This window comes from Natator depressus, chromosome 17 (assembly GCF_965152275.1).
Source record: "Natator depressus isolate rNatDep1 chromosome 17, rNatDep2.hap1, whole genome shotgun sequence".
Taxonomy (NCBI): Eukaryota; Metazoa; Chordata; order Testudines; family Cheloniidae; genus Natator; species Natator depressus.
This window is the reverse complement of record NC_134250.1, coordinates 10,353,080-10,375,850: the sequence shown is the minus strand read 5'-3', so window position 1 is coordinate 10,375,850 and position 22,771 is coordinate 10,353,080. Positions and strand designations below refer to the sequence as shown.

At 46.9% G+C, this 22,771-nt stretch overlaps 1 protein-coding gene across 3 annotated transcripts in view; it reads left to right on the top strand.

Moving 5' to 3' along the window:
* The window catches only part of CLUH (CLUH binding protein of NUMT mRNA), a 55,425-nt gene extending 35,983 nt beyond the window's left edge, over positions 1-19,442 (top strand). For 2 of the 3 annotated variants that reach the window (XM_074974799.1, XM_074974800.1), the window contains exons 12-26: positions 195-299; positions 1,528-1,628; positions 3,734-3,886; positions 4,534-4,596; positions 5,292-5,536; positions 6,577-6,661; positions 7,585-7,738; positions 8,519-8,658; positions 9,639-9,719; positions 10,777-10,902; positions 11,495-11,616; positions 13,555-13,648; positions 14,572-14,706; positions 16,421-16,494; positions 17,632-19,441. In XM_074974799.1, coding sequence (XP_074830900.1) covers positions 195-299; positions 1,528-1,628; positions 3,734-3,886; positions 4,534-4,596; positions 5,292-5,536; positions 6,577-6,661; positions 7,585-7,738; positions 8,519-8,658; positions 9,639-9,719; positions 10,777-10,902; positions 11,495-11,616; positions 13,555-13,648; positions 14,572-14,706; positions 16,421-16,494; positions 17,632-17,800 — 1,847 coding nt within the window. In that variant the 3' untranslated portion in view covers positions 17,801-19,441. Of the gene's footprint in view, positions 1-194; positions 300-1,527; positions 1,629-3,733; positions 3,887-4,533; positions 4,597-5,291; positions 5,537-6,576; positions 6,662-7,584; positions 7,739-8,518; positions 8,659-9,638; positions 9,720-10,776; positions 10,903-11,494; positions 11,617-13,554; positions 13,649-14,571; positions 14,707-16,420; positions 16,495-17,631 lie in introns of all 3 variants that reach the window. The other variant, XM_074974798.1, reaches the window with a different exon arrangement.
* Positions 19,443-22,771: the final 3,329 nt, after the last annotated feature.

The following is a 22,771-nucleotide window of genomic DNA, read 5'->3' as shown; positions in this document are numbered from 1 at the left end:
GTCTGTAGCTGTACCCCAAACAATATTGTGCTGCCAAATGCTTTACAGTGGCCTCTTGCAGAGCAATGCAGCAACATCACTCCTCCATAATAAAACTTGCCTCTTGCTTTAATGTCTGCTGCTGGCTGTCTTTAGAATCTGCATTACTTTTTTCTAACTCTTTACCAAGTCTGTCTGTCTCCTCTCTTACTCAGTGGATCCCAAAAGCAGAGAGGTGATTCAAAATGCCTGCAAAGCCGTGGGCTCCATCAGCGACATGTCCTTTGACATTCGGTTTAACCCGGATATCTTCTCACCAGGTAGGGGCTCGAAGAGATGGCCTTGAAACTGTTCGGCGTATAGTGTGGACTCCCTTTCTGCTCTTGCTAATAGTCACAGGGCCTGGGGCAGAGCTCTCCACGCTGCGCAGAAGGATGTGATGTAATTGTTTGTAATGCTTTGAGCTACCATGTGTAGGCACTGGGCTGCCTCCCCCGAGAAGTCCACAAACGCTTGCTGGTGGTCTGAAGAAGGCTGGCCTGGCACATGGAGCTGGCTCTCCATCATCCCAGCTGCTAGACCACATTAATAGAGACGGAAAAACACATTAAACACTATCCTGATATTGTCCATGTAAACAACTGCTGTGGCTGGCATTAGATTGGCTGCAGCCCGGGGCTGAAGCCGGAACCAGAGGGCTGCAGCCCTGGGCAGCAGGGCTCTGGTTACAGCCACACGCACCATCACCCCTGCACCCGGAGCTTTAGTCCCCCTTCCTGGGGTCGTGCAGTAACTTTTGTTGTCGGAAGCAAGTTGCAGTGCAGTGAAGTTTGAGAGCCTCTGCTCTGGCAGATCACAAACCAAACCTGCCTGACCCGCTGTAAGCTGATCACAGCTTGTCTGTATGAGTCAGGATCCTCGGGTATGTCTGTTGGTGACTAAATTAGAGGTTAGATGCTGGAAACGTTTCCTCCATGCGGTATTCTCTCTTTGGGGGTGAGTGTCCTATCCCCATGGCCTGACACGGGCTGCGCACGCACGGTCGAAAGCAGCAGGATTTGACCCTATATCTTGGCCTGGATATAAATGCAGTAGAAGCCGTGTTCAGCGGAAATCCACAAGCACATTTTTAATGCTGATGGTGAAGACAGGGCTGGTGCTGACTCTGCATGGGACGGCCGCTTAAAGGAGGTTATTTTAACCCGAGTCCATCTGATGGAAGGACTTAAGGAGCTTCTAGTGCTTGCAGAATTTGTCGATCTTTCTGACAAAACATGCCCTCTCTCTTTTCACTGGCTGTAAGTGTGCACGGCACTTCGGAATGTGGCAGACAAAGACAAGAGTGAGCAGCCTGTAACGGACCCTGCCTGGGTCATGGTTATGCCAGCTGGCATGCTCTGCAGAATTGATAGGTCTTAAAGAGCATCTTTATAACGGGAAAGGGCAAAGCACCCTCTGTTTACTGCCCCCCTGCTCTTGTATGTATATTTTGTGAATTAAGGTTTTAGTCTGTCCTTCCGTTTCTCAGCTCTTCAATTTCCCTCCTAGGTGTTCGTTTCCCTGAGTCCAGCAAAGAGGAAATGCAGGATCAGAAGCAGTTGTTAAAGGATGCTGCTGCTTTCTTACTGTCATGCCAAATCCCAGGCTTGGTAAGGCACTGGGAGTTGTGCTGATCTCCTCCATCAAATCTGGCCAGTCAGTGCAGCTGTGCAGTTATTTCTCATCTTAAACAATGGTTGGATTCTAGCGCTGGCAAATGGAAGTCGTGAAGTACAAAGAACAATGTAAACATCTCTGGTGGTGTAAGGAGAAGAGGGGTTTCCTCTTTCACGGCCCCTAGTTTAGAAGGGAAAATGTGCCACGGAATAAAGAACTTGATCAACAGTATTATAAACCTTTAGTAAGAGATGGAGCCAATAAATGCCATATGGCTGACAGAGCCCTGCAAGTCACACAGTCTGACCCTTAGCATCCTGGATATATTACTGTTTAATCTAGCCCACTTTGAATCTGCTGGTGACTAGATTCCCTTGGGAAGTCCATCAGTTGCCCTTAACTGTCAAATATTTTCCTTATGTGTAGCTTAAATTCCTCTCATCATAAACTTCACCCTACTACCATTTTCTGAAGCTATAAAATAATCTTTCTTCAGTTATAGTATCCTGGAAATTGCAAATGAAACAGACCTATTGGATCACCCCAGTCACTGTTCCAGCCAGCGCAGGGGATTGTTTCCTTGGCGTGGCACTGCCACATCGTGTCTGCAGACAGGAACTTCTGAATATGAACTCAATGTGGTAGAGAGAAAGCTATGTAAATGCAATGCTAAGATGCACTACAAAATACACAGTAATCTCAAAATGCAACAGCGAAAATATTCTCTGCTTGCTCCCCCACACGCTGACCCTGCATGTATTGATGGTGACTTAAAAAACAACAATCCCACAACCCAACAACAACAAACTGGATTTGTGCCCTATTTCTTTTTGCTAGAAATGAAAGGCCTGTGGAGAGGGTTCTTGATTTTTTTTTTTTTTTTTTTTTTTTAAAAGAGGTCTTTTTCTAATTTTTAGTGTAAGAAATATCTGAAATGACAAGTCTGCTGTTTCCTGTTTTCCTGAAGGCTTTGTGGGGGGCAGATACTTATGTGGGTGGTGTGCAATCATGTGCTATAACTGAAGGGTAGAGCTGGTGAATCTTCAAAGCTCTTTTCTCCAAAGTGCTCGTCAGTGACTGGAGTTGACTAAGACGAATGAAAATCTCTTCCTGTATCAATTGCTTGGCTTTCACATGCTTCTGATGTCCTCATTTCACTGATTCAGTATTCGTCAGAACTCTCAACGCCCAAAACTCAAATCTTAAAAATGAAAAAGAAAAAACCCTGACAAAAATCAACCCTTCGCCCTTATACCAGAGTAAAATAATAAAAAAGGGCACGAGCTCAATTTTTTTTTCTTTGTCGAATAGTTAGTCTACAATGAGCAGCATAACTAGGGATCAAAAATACTATACAACTCTGTGCGTGCGCGTGAACTAGGTGACAGACCTGTGTAGACACCTCCCACCCATTCTCAATATGTGACGGTAACTTGCATAAATGTATTTAAAACTCAAGGGGACACGTTTACATTTGCTCATTGTTCATTGTACTTCACAACTTCCATTTGCCAGCACTAGAAACCCGTATCTCTGCCCCCGCCCGGGGCCAACCATACTTCATTTTTTTGTCCAGTCCCTTGTGATTTGTAGCACGCATGGGAAATGTGGTGGTCTCCCTTCCTGGCTACTGAAGGAAAACTCTCTCTCATTTCTCCCTGTTCCTCAGTTGGTAGGTTCACGCTTGCAGGAGGTTGGTTAAACAGCTCCTGGCCAGGTGCATTTGCACAGCATTCCCTGATACAGCCATGCTCCTCCAGCCATGGGCAGGCATGGTCTGTGTCTGGATTCCAGGCAGAGGAAGGGAGGATGCTTATCAGATGTGTGGAGCTCCTGAGAATCCTGTTTGGGGCAAGGGTTCCTAGGAGCCCCAGTCAAGAATCAGGGTCCTACACGCTACACCCCCCACCTCAAAAAGATCATTGCTCTGTCTGAAACATAGAGCCCAGTCTGAGAAAGGGACCAGATTTTCAGAGGGGCTCAGCCCCCATTGAGGACCACGAGAGCTAGCGGCTGCTGGGCACTTTTGAACATCTGGCTCTAAGTGTCCCCTTTCTGGCCAGTGGCTCCTTTCCCCTAAGCTCCATGTGCTCTGCAGGTGAAAGACTGCCTGGACCACACCGTGCTCCCGATGGACGGCGCTACATTAGCAGAGGCCATGCACCAGAGGGGCATCAACATGCGCTACCTAGGCAAAGTCGTCGACTTCATCGCCAAGACCCCCGCCTGCCCACAGCTGGATCACATCTACGTAAGCGTCGGGTTTCGTTTCCGATTGTGCCACTGGGATAATGGGGGCCTGGCCACATTCCAACTCGGCTAATTGCATTCTGTCAACCTCTGTGTAAAAACAAACAGCCAGGCTTTGACACCGTGTGAAAAAGCCTTTGATTGCAGGGGGTGGAAGGTTTTACTCCTGTATTCCTGTTTTCATTATGGTTAGGGAGGATAGGTGCCCTGAGGGACCGTAAAGCACTTTGGGGTAAAAGGCATTGCCGGTTGGTCCAGGAGAGCCTGTGTTTTTTGGGCCATGCAATGTCCCCCAGGGGCCCTGGATTGAACAGGAAGGATGTTGCTTGTGATTGGTCAGGAGGTTATGCTGGGGCCTGATTCTGCCACCCTGGCTCACATTGAGTAGTGAGTATATCGCTCCAGGAATGTCCCATTGGATTGGGGCCCTACATACTACCCTCCCGTCCTGAACAAAGAGTTCCCTGCCTCCAAGAGTTTACAGTGTAATTTGCAAAGTAGGGTACAACTCTGCAGTAGTAACAATCACAGAATTGGGCCCTTTGTCAATATGGATCAAAATACATCTAAAAGCAAAGTAAGTGTGTGTGTGTGTTTTCCCTCTATTGACTAATTTTCTTAGTCCCTGCTCTTTATTCCTTTGGGTAGAAAATTGGAATCAGCGAATTGATCACTCGGTCAGCCAAACACATCTTCAAGACATACCTTCAGGTACGAGCGGCTGTCTAAACTCTTGCCATGTGATGTTCTCGTTAATGGTTTTTCAGAAATAGAAGCTGTTTAAATCTGTTTTCTCATTAGCTAGTTCGTGGATGTTGCCTAGCAACTGGAAGTAAAATCTCATTAGGCCTAATATAGGTAGAGACCTGGTACAAGAGAAAACAAGTTCCCACTTAAAGGAAGCACTCCCAGAGGATTATCATTCCACACTTTTCTGCCCCAGAATTTCACTGATTACACTGAAGGTTTTAAAAAAGTGAAATCACAGCTTGTCTTGCCTGTAAAACACTCACTCTGCTTAAGCAAACAGTAGTGCTTGTGACCTCCAAAGATGCTTGTTTATTACATGAATTCTAGGACATGGAGCAATGCATTGTTCCAGAAGCAAAGAAATCTATGCTATAAGAATTCCACATTATAATCTCCAGATCCGCAGTAATTGTTCATTCTCGCCAACCCCACCCCTTTCGAAGTTTTATAGAAACTGTGTGTGACTTTTTGTGTGGCACTTCGCATGTTTGTTCTGTTGCTCTGAGACGCACCGTCCTGGCAGTCCTTCCCTTTGTCTCTGTCGGGCGAGGATATTTGCCGCACAGATGGGATTGGATTTCCGTTAGAGTTGGATCAGATTGATGCGTGTGTAACACAGAAAAGGTTCCATAACTGACTTCAGTATCTTGCTGCAGGGCGTGGAACTGTCTGGCTTATCGGCAGCCATTAGTCACTTCCTCAATTGCTTCCTAAGCTCCTTCCTAAATCCAGTTGCCCATCTCCCTGCTGATGAGCTGGTCTCCAAAAAGAAGAATAAGAAAAGGAAAAACAGGAACCTTGGGAATGCTGATAACACTGCCTGGGCCAGCATGACCCCTCAGGAGCTTTGGAAGAATATTTGTTCCGAGGCAAAGAACTACTTTGATTTTCATCTTGAATGGTAAGTAGAATGATTTATCTTCACTTCCCCTTCCTTTTGCCGGATTTCTCTTTCTCCAAATGGCAGTAGCTTTATTGTGAAGGGTGCCTGTGTTGTTTATAAAATCCCTTAAGCTTTGGAATCAGCTTTTAAAAAGGTTTAAGTAGCAGATGGGGAGAAACCGAGGCGGGGGGGCGGGGGGTTTGAATTAGGATTACAGGTGAAATTTTAAATGAGATCAAATTCACAAGGCAGCGATATCTCAAAGGTTGATTCAGATGGCACAAGCTGCAGAGGAGATAGCGTGAAGGATAGAGGCGGGGACAAAGAATCCAGCCTGAGACGAGCAGAGGGAGAGAGGGGAGTAGAGATTTCATGGTCATGAGTTAGGCAGGCGTGAAATCTGTGGATGTTCCTAAAACAAAGACAGATCTTAGCCAGACTCTGAAATGAAGGGGTTGCTGGTGATATAAGACGAGTAAAACACTTAACGGACATAGCAGCCGTGTTAGTCTGTATTCGCAAAAAGAAAAGGAGGACTTGTGGCACCTTAGAGACTAACCAGTTTATTTGAGCATAAGCTTTCGTGAGCTACCGCTCACTTCATCGGATGCCATCTGATGAAGTGAGCTGTAGCTCATGAAAGCTTATGCTCAAATAAATTGGTTAGTCTCTAAGGTGCCACAAGTCCTCCTTTTCTTTTAATGGACATTATGAATCAATAAAAGCTGTTTTCAAAACAAAATCCCCGCACACAAGATTTAAGTCCTAATTAGATGGTTGAATTCACGGTTATCTCTCAAGCATCAGAGAAACTGAAGATTTTACTGCAAATAAGGAAAAGGCTGAATCAAGCAGCCCTATTGCTAAAGCTTAAGGCAGGGGAAGGGAAGAGATGCACGTAGGACTGACGTAAACGAGCTCCTTGCTTGCTGATGTTTGGCTGCACCTTCTTTGTTGATTAGCTCCTGACTATACCAGGAGGAGTACTTGAGGCACGCCCTAGGTGGATACTCTTGAGTATAAACTTACCCTAAGATCTCGCCTCGCTTTTTTTGCAGTGAGAATGTTGACCAAGCAGCAGAGGTGTGTAACCTCCAGAAAATCACCCTCCTACGTGAGATCTCCCTCAAAACTGGAATCCAGGTAAGAGCCAAGTCCTCCGGCTTTCTTTCATCACTTTCTCCAATGGGGAAATTCACTAAGAGGGGGCATATGTTGATTCAGATCACAAGGTCTTTCAAAAGAGGATTCCCACCCCTGGCCCTTCACTCCTCCCCATAGATTCAGTGCTGAAATGCCAGTTCTAAGCCCGCAAAGGGATTTCATTTTGTTGCGTTAAGGGTAAACCTGCTATATGTAAGAAGATTGGTCTGCTCCAGTCTGATAAGTCCTTAGGCCTGTCTCTGGTGCTGGCCAAATGGCCCTGCACAGTATGAAGTGAAACCGCTGCTGTTAGGGGGAATAGGGTCAACTTCTGTCTTACAAAGCAGGACGATGCTGTCCTCCTTACCGAAAACAAATGGCTCCCGTTTTTAGATTTTGTGCCAAGATTCAGCTCGGATGGCACCTGACTGTAAGCTATAAATCCCTGCACATCAGGGGTCATAATGCAAGTGCTGGCACAACCCAGAGCTCAGCCTCTCCGGGGTGCTGCGACGACAAAACAGGGATCTGTTTGCTGCAGGGGTTTAATACGGGCAAATGTTGAGTCGTCCTTCCATGACAGACCTCCACCGTGGCCCTCTTTCAAGACACTGCCCCACATCTTCATACATAAACCAACGTAAAAACAAAATCCAAAGGGCAGCTAGCAGTGTGTGCATTCACACTTCCCCGATTCTTCTGTCTGTCTGTCTGACCTGGCAGCCAAAGCTGCTGGGCTGTCCTGGGAGGCCTGATTCTCTCCTCAATTACACCCAGGTAGCCCCTTTTGGACTTCAGTGGGAGTCTCACAAGTGCCACTGAGGGTAACGTTGGCCCCAGGTGTCCATGAAGGGCGTTGAGAGGGCCGCACAAAAGGAGGAAAGGAGCTGAAAGATATTGGCTTTGGTTTTTGGTTCCTTCAGATCCTGTTGAAAGAGTATAACTTCGATAACCGGCACAAACCCACCTTCACAGAGGAGGATATTCTCAACATCTTCCCGGTCGTGAAGCACGTAAACCCCAAAGCTTCGGATGCTTTCCACTTCTTCCAGAGCGGGCAAGCGAAGGTCCAGCAAGGTACGTGCTGCCTCTTCCCTTTGGGTAAGTGCTGATGAATGCTGCTTTGTACCCTGGCCTCGCCTAGCCATGGTGCAGACGCTGCGCAGCATGGTAGGCTACCCTGTGTCAATCACTGCGCCTAAACTCTGTTCTGGGGGACCCCCTCTATGGCAGGGGTGGGTAAACTCTTTGGCCCGAGGGCTACATCGGGGTTCCAAAACTGTATGGAGGGCTGGGTAAGGAAGGCTGTGCCTCCCCTGACTGCCCCCCTCAGAACCCGTGACCCGTCCAACCCCTCCTGCTCCTTGTCCCCTGACCGACCCCTCCCAGGACCCGCTGCCCCTGTCCACACCCCCGCCCCCTGTCAGGCCCCCCAGGACTCCCACGCCTATCAACTCCCCCCCTGCCCCCTGTCCCCTGACCACGCCTATCAACTCCCCCCCCGCCCCCTGTCCCCTGACCACGCCCTCCTGGGACCCCCCCGCCCCGACCGTCCCCCCGGAACCCCATGCCCTATCCAGCCCCCACCCCCGTCCCCTGACAGGCCCCTCGGAACTCCCATGCCTATCCAACCCCCCCCAGTTCTCTCTCTCCCCCCCTCCCCCCTTTACAGACTATGCTTATTCTTCCTGTGGCATTAGGAGTTATGATTTCCCATTGCTTGTGGGTAATACAGTAGCTCAGGGATTCAGCAAAGGAAGTTCCCCAGCCTTCTCTCTGCTCTGTAGTTACAGGAAAAAGAAATCAAGGTCCTAGGTTAACACTTAGTAAGAACTAATTTCCTCTGGGTTTTTGTAGGTTTCTTGAAGGAGGGCTGTGAACTCATCAATGAAGCCTTAAACTTGTTTAACAACGTGTACGGTGCTATGCACGTGGAAATCTGTGCCTGCCTTCGGCTCCTGGCTCGCCTCAACTATATCATGGGAGACTACTCAGAGGTACCCAGAGCCCCCCTGCCGCTTCCCTAAGAAATCTCCTGGTTGGTCAGCAGTAACTGTCTTCTCCCCCTCCCGCTCTGCCCTTTGTGCCTTCAGATTAACGACTCCTGTGATAACTGCAGAATGAGCAGTAGAGTTGAGCTGAGAAGTGGATGTGAGAACAGGCCTGGGGCCAGGTCTCCTGGGTTCTCATTCCAGTCTCCTCTCTGGCCACTTACACCTGTCTGTTTTCCTGTGTCTGTCTGGAACGGGTAGAACCCCCTTTTCTCTACTGCATACGGGTGCCTTATGATTTCATTAGCCTCTCTTGGAAAAGCAGTTACCTAAGCATTAAATTTTATTTAAGGAAACAAAATCATTTGCTTCAGTGGGTTTCCCCTTTCTCCATTTATGGCTATCTTATCTGGCTAGCCCAAGGGCCATGTGGCCAGCACTCTGTGTAGCTTTCACCACTGTACAGGTCGGCATCCTGATGAGAATCCCACTTGGATTCTGCTACCTTGCCCACAGTCCTCGCTGGAGGTCATTGGTTTCTCCTTGTCTCCTATTGAAGGCTCTCTTATCCGGTACCCAGAACATGTGTCCTCCTCTCCAGCAGTGACCTGCTTGCTGAGGGGTGCTGGGATTACCAGCCCTTCAGGCTTTGGCTATCAGAGTGCACCCCAAAAACAGAGAATAGCATATCCTCTGACTCCCAGTGGAAATGAAATCTGGGTCTCCCACTTGCCCAGGCAGAAGAGTTGCCAAGAGGCAAACTATTTGTGCCCTGGTACAACTCACCCAGACTTCTCACTGAGTCGCTAGAAGGCATTTCTCTTGCTGAAGTCTAAAAATGAATGGAAATTGTCGCTGAGCGTCCTCCGTTTTTTGACAGAGGCTAGAAACCAAGATACCTTCCTCTCTCCAGTTCCCACCCAAGTATCTCTTGAAACATATGCCTCAGAATTTGCTACATCCCCCTGTTTGTCATTCTTTCGTAGGCCTTAAGTAATCAACAGAAAGCAGTGCTAATGAGTGAGAGGGTCCTGGGCATTGAGCATCCCAACACAATCCAAGAATATGTGAGTATAAAGAGAAAAGAGTGAATGTCGTGTTTGCGTCTGGTGTCTGTGCGACTTCAGTTTATGCCCACATTTGCAAGACAGCTGCAGCCTCCTTAACTTTGTAAAACAGTCTCTTGGTAAACCTGTTCTTCCCATGCTGCATGCTTTCTTGGGGGCGTTTCTTTTCTTTAGGCCTCTTATTACTAGGAACAAGATGTGTGGAAAAGTGGGTCTCTTGTTTGCTCAGGGGCGTCATTGAATCATAAGTGTTAAAAGTGAAAAGCAGGCCCTTAAGCTAATACTTTATATACACCAAAAAAACCCCACTTATAGCCATCACGGGAAGAGAGAGATTGAAATGGATTCTCCCAGCTAACCTCACGCTGTCAGTTTGGCCTTGTCGTTCTGTGGAAGGCGGTATTCAAAGTTTCTCTCCAAAAATCCGATCCTACAGTTGCTCACGTTGAAATGTTGCCAAGTCTTACGGTGATGTAAATTAATAGCTCAACCATAAGATAATACAAAAGTCTTGTTTTTTCTGATTTGTATTTGTCTTGCTGTGTGAGACACTTTTGCTCTGGTTTGCCAGATATTTGTGTGTGTGTGTGTGTGTGTGTGTGTGTGTGTATATGTGTGTGTATATATATATATATATATATATATATATATATATATATATATATATATATATATATATATAGTTTTTGTGGAGTTTTTTGCAGCCCCCCCTCCCCCTTCCCCTGATCCCAGTTTTGTAAAATTCTGTGTCACGGCTGGGACAGTATACATGCAGGTCAACTTTGAAGTATCTTCTGAAGCTACTAGGAGATACTGACACCTATATATTAACACAACCATGTCTCGCCACTATATCTCACACGGCACATCAGGCTTCTTTAGGTTGACTAGTAGATGAGTAACTTTCCAATGGTTATAACCTGAATTATTTTTATTCTTAAAGGCAGTGCTTTTCTCAGTGCCCCAGACAATGCGGGGGCAGGTGGGAGGGAGATGAGTTTCTGTACTGAGGATGGGATGCCCCATTTTTAACCTTTGAATGTTTCTTATGCTGTAGATGCACCTTGCTTTGTATTGCTTTGCCAACAGCCAACTCTCCACAGCATTAAACCTACTGTACCGCGCACGCTACCTCATGCTGTTGGTATTTGGAGAAGACCACCCAGAAATGGCACTCTTAGACGTAAGTGATCCTTCTGGGTAAACTCCTTGTCTAGGCTCTGTGAAGCTTGTTCACTTATTTTAATCCCATCAATAGGCAATGTCTCTCCATCCCTTCCCACGGTTGTTATTGCTCCTCCTTTCCCGTGATGGGGGAAGGAACAAGCTTGCAGATGCATAGATAGTAGTTCTGTAAAGAGGAAGGGTGATCTTGTGGCTAAGGCACTGGACTGGGACTCAGGAGATGTGGGGTCAGTTCCCAGTTCTGCCCTAGACTTCCTGTGTGACCTTGGGTAAGTCACTTAACCTGCCTGTACCTCAGTTCCGTGTACGTAAAATGAGGATACTTCCTTTCTCATCCCGTCTGTTTGCCTTGCTCAGAGCTCTTTGGAGGAAAGTTTATCTCTAATTATGTGTGCACAGTGCCTAGTGCAATGGGCCCCGATCTCTGTGGGGTCCTCTACAAAGAGCTAATAAAAATAACAGGCCCACAAACTTCACTGTGTCTTCAGCTCGAAAGGCTTGGTTGGGAGTCACCTTTTGGAACTCCCTCTTGTTCTCTGACCTGTGAACTCCTTCTTGATCTCTGACCTGTGTGTGGTGATTGCCCTTAGAACAACATTGGTTTGGTGCTTCACGGAGTTATGGAATACGACCTGTCCCTCAGATTCCTGGAGAATGCTCTGGCGATCAACTCCAAGTATCACGGCTCCAAGTCTCTGAAGGTTGCACTGAGGTACGGTCTGGGGAAATGGATTGAAGTTTGTGTTTGGGGGTATGACGCTGTATAGGAAAGTCGGACTGTGAATCTACCCTCGTCGTATCTGGGATTGGGCCCCGCTCTGGCTTATGAGTGCTGTCCCTGGTCAGCTGTATGCAAGCCTCCATTCTTTCATGTTCTTTCCCCCAACCATTTATATGAGCTTGACCACCCAGTTCAGTTGGAAGGCAGCGATGCTTGATTCGGCTGAGTCTGGCATAGCTGCTTCGAAAGGTTGAGAATCGTGGGTCTAGAATTATTTACATGTAGGACCTACCACAATACAATGTGCTAGGTGTTGTCCACAAACACAGTAAGATGACCCCTGCTTCCTGTGTAAGAATAGAAAGAGTAGGTGAAGGCTGGGAGGAGAGGGATAAATATCATCAGTACATCTGGGGACCGAGATGATGGAAAGCACCTGGTTGTTGGTTCTTGCTGAAATAGCCTGGAGACACAGGGATCATTTGCATTTTTCTTTCACCATTAAGGACTTGATCCTATGACGTGGCTCTTTGTGACTCCACTGGGAGTTGAGAGCACTCGGCACCTCTTAGGATCAGGTCTTAAAATCCTTGGGTAAATACCCATTGGTACAGACCTCTCCCTTGAAAAACTGGCCGGTGTGCGTTTGTCCCACTCGGAATTGCCACCCCCACGCTGCAGCCATCTGTGCTTCGTCAGGGTGAAGAGAAATCTTCTGAAGCACCCACACGGTCTGATTTTGTTTTCCAACTGATGGATACAAATTGTGCAGAGAACATTTTCCTGCATGCCTCCGTAGGGCTAGGATGTGTGTTGAGATCCAGAACCTCCCTTAGAATAACGAAGCCAAACATAGAAAGCTTTTTCCATTCCAAGAACGTTCGAGCTGCTGAGATCAAGCCAGGGTGACTCTTTCCAACTGGAGAACAACCAGGTGACTTGGATCGGTGGCTCTCGCTGTTGCTGCCAGTGGTGTCTTTATTTTAAGATTCTGACTCCGGGCTGGCTAATCAAGAGATTCACATGTTCGCTTTCCAAGAAAACAAAATGCCCTTTTAGAAAGGGGAGGCCCCTGGGTTGCTTCGTCTTACTGTAATTACCTGCCTGGGAGAGAAGCCTGGCCAATTAGATATTCTCATGGCCTTCAGCATTACCTGGAAGTGCTGAGCACATAACATACAGCTGGCATTTTAAAATGTCCTGGACAGAAAATAAACTTCCTGTTCCCAAGCAGTAGAAAGTGACCAAAAAATTAACATCTTAAGTCCAGTCTGAGGTGACTTTTCTTCTCTGGCTGGAGTGATGAGGAGATGGTCTATTTTTGCTAGGTTTTAGGTGTAATTTCCTAATCTAGGATGGCATAAATCTGAAGAGTTAACCAGAGAGAAGGTAACTACTAACACACTGTACTGAGAGTCAAATATCTGGCTGCTGCCTTCTTTGGCCGTGGTCATCCCTTGAGCTGAGATGGTGAGGTGGCAGCAGGTTTAAAACAAACAAAAGGAAGTACTTGTTCACACAATGCACAGTCAACCTGTGGAACTCCTTGCCAGGGGATGATGTGAAGGTGAAAACTTAAAAAAAAATAAATATATATAGTCTTGGTGGATAGATCCATTAATGGCTATTAGCCAAGATGGTCAGGGATGCAACTCCATGCTCTAGGTATCCTTAAGCTTTACTGCCAGATGCTGGGACTGGATGACAGAATGGATCACTTGATGATTGCCTTGTTCTGTTAGTTCCTTGCAGCATCTGGCATTGGTCACAGTGTTGGGCTAGATGGACCATTGATCTGACCAGTATGACCGTTCTTATGTTCGCACTGAGCATTGCCTGCACCTCTTTGCAGCATAGAAGAACTCTTTCTCCCTTGATTGACCATGTGTTCATTAAATCTAGCTCCACGTTTCTTCTTTTCCATTGCAGCCATCACTTGGTAGCCCGAGTGTACGAGAGTAAAGCAGAATTCCGATCAGCTCTACAGCACGAAAAGGAAGGCTACACAATCTACAAAAATCAGGTCAGCGGCATATGCTTGCTTCGCTTGCCCCATTTGGCTTTCCGGTGCGAAGCCCCTAGTTCTGTGCTGAAACCGTCCTGCATCTTTCAATGTGGGGGAGGCTTGTTCGTACGAACAGCTGGTGGAGAACTCCTCCTAGACTGTTAGGAGGTGATTGTCTTGCCACGTGCCTTTAGAAAGCTAGTATTGCCACAAGGTCTCGCGTTTGACTTGTAGCCTTGGTGTCGCAGTCACTGGACAGATTTTCAGTCGGTGTGAAACACCTGCAGGCTTCATCGCTGCTGCAGAATGCTAAGATCTGAGAAAGCAGTGACAAGATTCAGAGTGCACGTCTCGCTCCCGATAACGCCCTTTCAAATCTAAGACACAAACCAGTCCTGGGGGCGGGTGGATCCTCTCTTGCTTGCAGAACTCACGGAGACGCAGCAAACCTGCCAACGTGTTCAGGCAAACCTGTTCGACAAAAAAGCCAGGCAATCGATTGAGCTCGCTCTCATGGACAAAATGCTCAGCCTGGTGGAGGACGCATCTCTTAACTGGAGAGAGGACATGCATCTACTTGATGCGAGCGCACCGTTTTGATAAGCAGCTGCCTGCAGGCAGTGTCGCATGTTATACGAGGTCATCCGCACTCACTCTACAGACAGACAAAATCCAGCCCCAGTGGGTTGCAGTAGGTGAAATCTTACACTGTCTCAAATAACCATGTAGATGCTTTTCAGAGTAGCAGCCGTGTTAGTCTGTATTCGCAAAAAGAAAAGGAGGACTTGTGGCACCTTAGAGACTAACCAATTTATTTGAGCATAAGCTGTCGTGAGCTACAGCTCACTTCATCGGATGCATGTAATGCTGTGAGTCAGGCAGAGTTCGGGGTTTGTTCTGATACAGGGTTTTTGTTTGTTTGGTTTTTTGTTTCTGGCCAGCTTGGAGAACACCACGAAAAGACCAAAGAAAGCTCTGAGTACTTGAAATACCTGACTCAGCAAGCAGTGGCTCTTCAACGCACAATGAACGAGATCTACAAGAATGGATCCAATGCGAACATTATGCCACTTAAGGTAACTTGCCTGCGTCTGGGTATTTGCCGCAAAGACGTGTATTTGCTGCAATAACAGTTGCAATGGGTAAACTTTTGGTTTCTCCTGGTTTGGGAGATAGTACCCACTCTACTGGTATTCCCCATTTTACTTGCACAGGGTTTCTTGGGCAGGTAGGATCTTCCAAAACAGAAGTGACCAAGTGCAACCTTGGATTTCTAAACCCCACCTGCTCAGCAATGTTCTTCTGGATTCCTTACCCATAGACTCATAGTTAAGACTTTCTTTTGCCCCCAAGAGAAACTGAGCTGTCTTGGTCTATAGGTTTGCAGAAATGGGCTAGACAGAGAGCACCTGATACTGCAGGGTGCCTTTTTCAAATCTGACTCTTTGAAACCTTCATGTGTAACACTAGCTCATGCACCAATGTGACACGTGCTGTTGGCTTTGAATTTTTCAGGAGGTTTCATGGTCAGATAACTGCAAGAAAGGCCTAGGAACTTGCTGGGTTCTGATTTCTTCCCCCCCCCCCCCCCCCAAACTGAGGAGGTTGGGTGATTGCTCTGCACCATGGTCAGTCCCAGCTGGAAAAATCGGTACAAAAGCATCAGGCAGTCGCTGAGTCTGAGTTTGGGAGCCTGGAACGCCTTAGTTCTGACTCCACTACTGATTAACTGTGACTGTCTCCGAGTCCGTTAACTTCTCTGTCTCCGTTTCCTCTGTAAAATGGCCCCTGTTCTTTCCATGTATTTCAAAATGCTTTGCAAAGCAAGCACCAGGTGAATAAACGTTCAGCTGAACTGTGTCGGCAGAGCTAGCCTGACAGGAGGCTGGACGGCAAATCCTATCCAAGCAGGGCCAGGCCCACCCGCCAGCACTGCAGCAATTAGCATGTGAAGCGTCTGGTTCCAAAACCAGCTGCTCTTACCTGCGCGCGCGCCTTGCGGGAGCAAAGTTCTCCTTGCTGTGCTTGGGGGAAAGCCCAAACGCCCACCCACGGTGAGTGCCCTTGGGCCTTGCTGTGCGGGAGCTGCTGGGTTCCCGGCTGCTCGCACCACTGGTGCAGAACCAGAGGCAGTGGACCGCTGGGAATGAGAGGAACGCGTTCGTGTCGACAGCCACAGCTCTGCACCTTCCAGCTCGCTGGTGGCTCCCCCCCGCCCCCCCTTTTCAGCTACAGAACTGGAGAGATTAAAACGAAACGTCTTGAGCAAGATTATGGACGCAACTCGAATTAGGTGACACGCTCAGGCCAGGGACTAAGGCAGATGCTTAAATGTGCCAAGGCTAATCCTTCCCCCATCCCCACCCTCCTGTCAATTTCTGAGGGAATGACTCAAATCCACGAGACCGTAAAGTTTAATCTCTCCTTATTCCCTGAAATTAAAAAGCCCAAATCCATTCAAATTTGGCCCATTTAATTGGTTCCAAAATTAGGATAGTTATGCCATCCTATTGCCCTGCTCTGTCTCCCATCTCTCCTGTCTACATAGGCACTTCTGAGGCCTCCAGCATCGCACTATTAATCAGGTTTACTACAGTAGTGCCTGGGGACCAACTAAGATGGGCCCCATTGCGCTCGGTGCTGTACAAATGTACAGGGGTGCACCTGATTTATCCTTCAGCCTCCTTAGGAGGTAAGGAAGTATTATCAAGTGTGAGTCAATGCTGAGGGGTCTCTGCTTTTTAGGATGGCTTACAAATGGCTGACTGACTGATTTATTTTTAACCCTAGTTCACCGCTCCCAGTATGGCGAGTGTGCTGGAGCAGCTCAATATTATCAATGGAATTCTCTTCATTCCGCTCAGGTAGTGTGGGGCACCTGGTGGCGTGCTTTTTCTCTGGTCTCGTCCCGGAGCCCCGCTGCATGGCTGTTTTTGGGAAAATCCGTTTGCCCCTGTAAATCCCTGTTCCCCAGGGATTATTTTAATCTGACACTTCCATTTGTATCGAGCTCTGATTCAGTGTGGACTCTTTGGTTGGTGGGAGGGAGACCCCGATAAGTGGCAAAGAATTGTGGGGAAGTTGGTGATTTTTCTGATGGCATTTAGCAAAAGGCACCAAGTCAATGCGAAGTGCTTCTCTTCAGTAAACAAATAATTTCTGAGCCTGGTGCAGTGGCCTCAAGGTATTGCTGAATTCACAGACGCCAGGCCTGCAAACTCCTGAGTCTGCCCCTTGGGTATGGCAGAGGCAGCTAGTGCTGAGCACCAGCCAGAATTAGGATGGGCCCCGGGCCCAGAGGAGCAGTCAGCAGCTTCACTAAGGAGGGTGGCAAAGGTGTCGGGCGCAGTTTGAAATGTGTAAGCCATGCTGATCTCGTGACCTCTGCCTGGTGCAGGGGGAACGCAGGCCTGGTCTCCTTTGGGACCATGTATAGCTGGGAGAGGAGAGTCCAGCAAAAAGCCCCTTGGAGCCAGATGGCAGTTCAGTAGGGAGAAGGCTGACATTGGGAAAGGAAACTGTTCTCACCTTCTGCACCTTGAACCCCTGATTTCTGGCCCCCAATTCTGTGAGCATTCATGGCCCACCATACAATTTCCACACCCAGATGTGGCCCTCAGGCCAAAACATTTGCCGACCCCTCCTCTAGGAGCACAATAGTGCTTGTCCTTGTTCCCAGGGTCATACCTGGGACAAATGAAGGAACGGTCCCATCCTGGCCTTACTGAATAACTCGAGTTTTACAGTGACAAGACTGGTGAGGTAGCAGGGAGCAGCCTGTAAGTGTGGGTTATCCCACCACTGTTAAACAGGCCAGCTGCATTTGGCAGGTGGTGTGCAGGGCCCTACTTCACCAGAGGGCTGGCATTGTAAAGAGACGCTGGAGGAGGCTGGAAATCCCCCAGGATTTCCTTACCTTCCCCCACAATGCTCACCCTCCTCGTCTCACGTTCCCGAAGTAGCTGTAATATGGGCCCCCCTCTTTCTGCTTTCCTCCCTAGCCAAAAGGACTTGGAGAACCTTAAAGCGGAGGTGCAGCGACGCCAGCAGCTCCAGGAGGCCGTGAAGAGCAGCGAACAGCTGGAAGCAGAAGACACAGGCTCCGAGGAGAGGGAGGCTGAGCCGAGCATGGCTTCTGCAGAGGTCCCCCCAGCACAGAGCTCTGCGTAAAGTGTACCTCGCTTTAAAAAAAGAAAATTTAAACCCTCCCCCTCTTTCTGAATCTGAACCAGGGTCTCGGACTCCCCTGGGGCAGCTTCTCTCTCTTTTTTTTTGACAATGTTATTGCACTGGTACAATTAATACACAATGCAAAGAGCTAAGTTGAGAACTAGAATCTGACTGTGCTCGGGTCCGCCACGCGAAGGGGGAAAGGTGGCCAGGGTGCAGCAGCATATGAAAGAACAACTTAGATGAGGACAGCCGGTGGCTGTCACGGCCGGGGGGGGGAGGGTGTGTGCGTGCCGCGTGCGTGCGTGCGTGTGTGTGTCATCAGTCCATTTCGACTTTGTACATATATCTGAATTCCAAATGAATGGGCTGGAGGTAGGACATTTCTCAGGTCATTTTACGTTGACTAAGGGACACTGTTTTGCAAGAACACCCATCCCAGTGCGCAGTTCTAGCTCAAAACCTGGATTCCAAGCCAATGATCCTGGGTTTTTTTTATTGTTGCTGCCCTAAGGGGGGGAAAAGCAGCTATACTGGTTTGTCTAACTGATTGCAACCTGTGAAGAGTGAGGGGAAACGTACTGCTTTTTGCTACATTAGGATATAGCCATTTGGGTCCTCTAGCCTTTCTTTTGTTGTTCAGTTCCGAGTGTCCATGGGATTTTCATACCGTTTACATTCTGATTTCATGATCTGTAGGTCATGGTGCAGCCCTTGTGCTCTCTGCTTGAGCCTGAGTAACTGAGGAAATTGCATCCAAAGAGTAAGAGTTTAAAATAAAATTTTTAAAAAGTACCTATTAATCCATTTACAATGGAAAATCCCAGTGCCTACGCTAGATCAGTGTTGGCATTAAAGTTCACTGTACAAATGAAATTCACATAAGGGGAAAACCTGGCCTCTGTTGCAGTAGCTTGCGGGAGGGGAGTTTGCCCTTCTTACAGCAGCTACTTTAATACAAAGCTGAATGAGCATCAGAAGTTAATCATCTTTTAATTGTAAGGTAATCGGCAAACTTCTACAGGTTTGAATCATGTGTGTCTTTACACAACCTAAAATTGCTAGGCATTTTTCCCTCTGGCTGAAAGAATACTAAAAATCCCATAGCACTTAATGCTAGGGATAATGTCTTGTTTTGGGGTTTTTGTTGGGGTTGTGTTTTTTTGTTTTTTTTTGTTTTTTTTGCAGGCTGGGTTGAGATCGCTCCCAGCAGAATTTCCATTGCAGGCAATGGATGTTACTGACATGGCAGATGCCAATGAATGAACAATATTGACTTTTTCTCTTCTCGCTTCTGCCTGCCCCCCTTAAATACAGCATGCTTCCTGGTGTGCAGTCACAAGGCAAATAGGTGAGATCCACTGCAGGTCATGGGATGCCGACAGAGTTGAATGTCCTTTTCCAAGTAAATGAAGACATACAGTGAGATATGTTTGCTAGTCCAAAACCATATCATGCTGCCCAAGGAGTCCAGTCTCTTTGTCAGCACCGCTACTATGCTAATTTGCATTGCTTTTTTGATGACCTTCTGGGAAAACAAGTGCTATCACTGTGCTCTTTATCCTTGGTTTCCTGTACTGCATTACTGGGTATTTGTAACTTTTTGAGGGGAGGGGTGGGGGGGGTGAATGTACAAAGCAGAAGGCATCCCTGATCCAAAAGAACTTGCTCCCCTGTGGAAAACGATTCAATAAATGACAAGGCGTCTTTCACAAAAGGGTTTTTGGTAATGTCTTCCAGTTCTAGTCCATTAATTAAACCTCTTTTAAATAAAATAAAATGTGCAAAGTAGTTTACTAAGAAGTTTGCTTTCATTCAACACAACATAATTAGAGTTCAGGGATTTGTTTAACAGATTATGTTGCCACTTCTTCTACTTCACACTAGTGCAAAGAAGGGGAAATACCCATGATGTAAACCAGGTCCAAAGAGGACTGAGCCCAGAGTCATAGGTGGGTTAAGATACACTCAAGCTCTTGTGAAAACCCCAGCACTAATTAGCACATAGGTGTTAATCATCCAGGTGCCACTGAACTTCCATTGGATGTGAGTGTCTTACTCAATTGAGCTAATACTTCCCTTTAAGTGCTTAAAATGTCTTCTTTTCCCCAGTGGCTCTGTATTTCTAGTGAAGCTCAAAACAAACCAACCACCTGCTTTGTGGATTTTTGCACCAGTGTCCTGTTAAGATTTGCCTAGGATCAGAGCAATTTGTTTTGCAACACAGGCAGCTTGAATCTCTCTCCTTTGAAAAAGGTAATACCAAGAGCTGTGGCCCTTAACACAAATCAAGCATGGGTGCTCAGCCTTCTCCAAGGTCTGCTGCTCTCACCCTGTCTAAAACCACATGCAAATTGTATAGAAGGTAACTGACCTGCCCCTACTCTGGCTCTGATGAAATGACAAACATTCTGCCTCTGTAAAATGTGGCAACTGCTATAAAGTAAGTAACTTTTCATTTCTTTAAAATACTTAATGTAGTTTGGTAGGATCCTCATGAATTTTGACGGCATATCTAATGTTGAGGGCACTCAATACTTTTGTGGAACTATAGAACAACTCATGGGGCTGTCTCTCAAGGTCCCTGGAGGTAGGCAAACCACTGCTTTTCTCACCCCTCTGCAATTTTGTCCTTTTTTATAGTGCAGTCTAATGATTTCACAGTAAGGGAACTTCAGCAATGTAATCTATACTGCACCTGGATGCACATGTAGGACATGAACAGCAAGGAAGAGACCCAAACAGTTGGGATGAAGTGTCAGTCGTTTGGATTCTACCCACCCACTCTCTTTGGAAAGAGGTGAAGTAGCGCAGGAGCTAGACAGTGAGTTGAATATTGGAGCTAGGCCAAGTACGAACTCCTCTGGGTTCCTTTTAACCAGACGCATAACACCCAAGACTCCAGTTCTTGGCACAGCGGGAGGCATAGGTGGCCTAGATACTGAGGAAATAATGGTGACAGTCTGTTCCTGTTTAGTGGAGTATCCACAATTGTGTAACAGTCTCTATTTCCAAATTAGGGCTGGTCTAGACACTCATTGTGTCAAGATATGATTTTTTTTAAACTGTGCCACTGTGTTTAGACAGGCCCTTAAATGGTCTCACGTGATGCTTTGCTTGGGGGGAATGCAACACAAATGGGCTGTAGGCAGTTCATCTTCATAGGCTACACGGGAAGGAGGAGGATAGTCTGCTGCAGCATCTGCAAAGGCCAGGGTTTGGAGCAGTAGGTTCTGCGCTCCTTAGCCACACAACGGTGGCACGGCTCTTTCAGTAAGCTACACACCGCTTCAGGAGTGATACTTCCCTGCAGAGACGAATTCTTCACAGGCAGAGTCACGACCCAGGCAGTGGGGGAAATGAATTGGACAGCCACAGAAGCGGAGGAGTAGTCTAAACTTACACCCAGTAAGGGGGGAGGGTAGATGAGACTTAGATACAGAAGCTGAATCACCACCTGACTCCTACATGTTTTGTTCTCTAGCCTGATTTCTGCATTTTAGTAAGTTTTTTTTTTTTAAGTTAATAAAAATAGCACCAAGTAACCAACACCACCCCTGCCCCCTCATGCAGTGCTGTGGAGGTACCTGTCTGTCTCAACACTAAAGAAAATGAATGCTCAAGCCCTGTTCCTAACCCCTGGGAGGAGTTAATTTTCCTTCCTGCTTGGTATAATTATGCTCTACCCAGCTTCAGGAGTAGCTTATACTAGAGCAGTTTATAGGAAGAGAGGGGCTTAGAACTGATCAGTTTTTCAAAATAATCTTGTTCTGATTCTCCAAGAGGGTGTTGGCTTTTCCTCCTCATCACTTCCAAAAAGGGACTTCTCCAGCTTTTTCCCTGGCAGTGGAAAGGCTCCACTTCTTACTACAAATTTGCTGTAGCTCACGAAAGCTTATGCTCAAATAAATTTGTTAGTCTCTAAGGTGCCACAAGTCTTTTTTTTTTTTTTTGAAACCCTTCAGACTCAATCCCTTGTTTTGAGTTGTTTGGCTTTTAGGCTCACTCAGCCTGAGCTTCTCACCTCTGGCCTCCCAAGCTGGAGTGGGAACAGGACACCTGCTTGCTAAGTGTGAAAAAGCAGTGTGAGAGAGGTACCTGCTGGAGCAAGGCAGAAAACAAAATGCACATTACCAATATTGCATCACACGCTGGCTCAACTCCCCCTGGGTTTGTTTTTTAAACTCAATTCATCAGCCTTACAACCACCTAGTCAATATTTTCTTTTAAAATAAATGCCCTGGCCAAGGAGTGGTACCTACTTCAGCCATTTGGTGTTTCCTCAGGACAGTGCAAAGTATTTCAACTAGACCTTGGGAAAGAATGGGTGTAAACTTAAGTGTATCTGTTACAGCATCTGAGTCTAGCCTTGTTTCAAGAAACAATCAGGAGCAACCAGCTGATGATTAGGTGGTTTCCTCATAAGGCACAGACAAGAATGTAGGTTTGGAAATTACAGTAAGGAGATACTATATTCAACACCAAATCAATGAGTCTAATTGCAGTGCTGCCTAGGGTTAAACAAAGTTGCTCATTTGGGGGGCTATTGGAGAGGAGGAAGAAATGAGCAAAAAAAAAAAATACAGAACTCCAAAAGAGAATTGTAGCTATAACAGCAGAGAATCTCACTCCTTTTATACCTGCACTGTAGGAAAGAGAGCTGCAGACACTGATCCATAACATTAAACTACCAGGATCAAAGTTCTTCTAACCCCTCAACAGTTAAAGCAAAGAGGTTTTTCAATTCCAAATTCCACACACAAAGTAAGCCACACATTAATCGTGGTAGCAAGTGGTTTGTTTGTTCTTGGGAGTGAGGGGACATGCACAGAAGGAACCACCTTTGCAATCAGTGTCTGATGTGAAACTTAACTGCTCAAGACTGAATGGGCTAGAGCAAAACGAACAGCTCGCTCCTGGGGAATTTAAATGAAATCTGGGCCTCCATCACAAAGACATCAGAAGATGAAT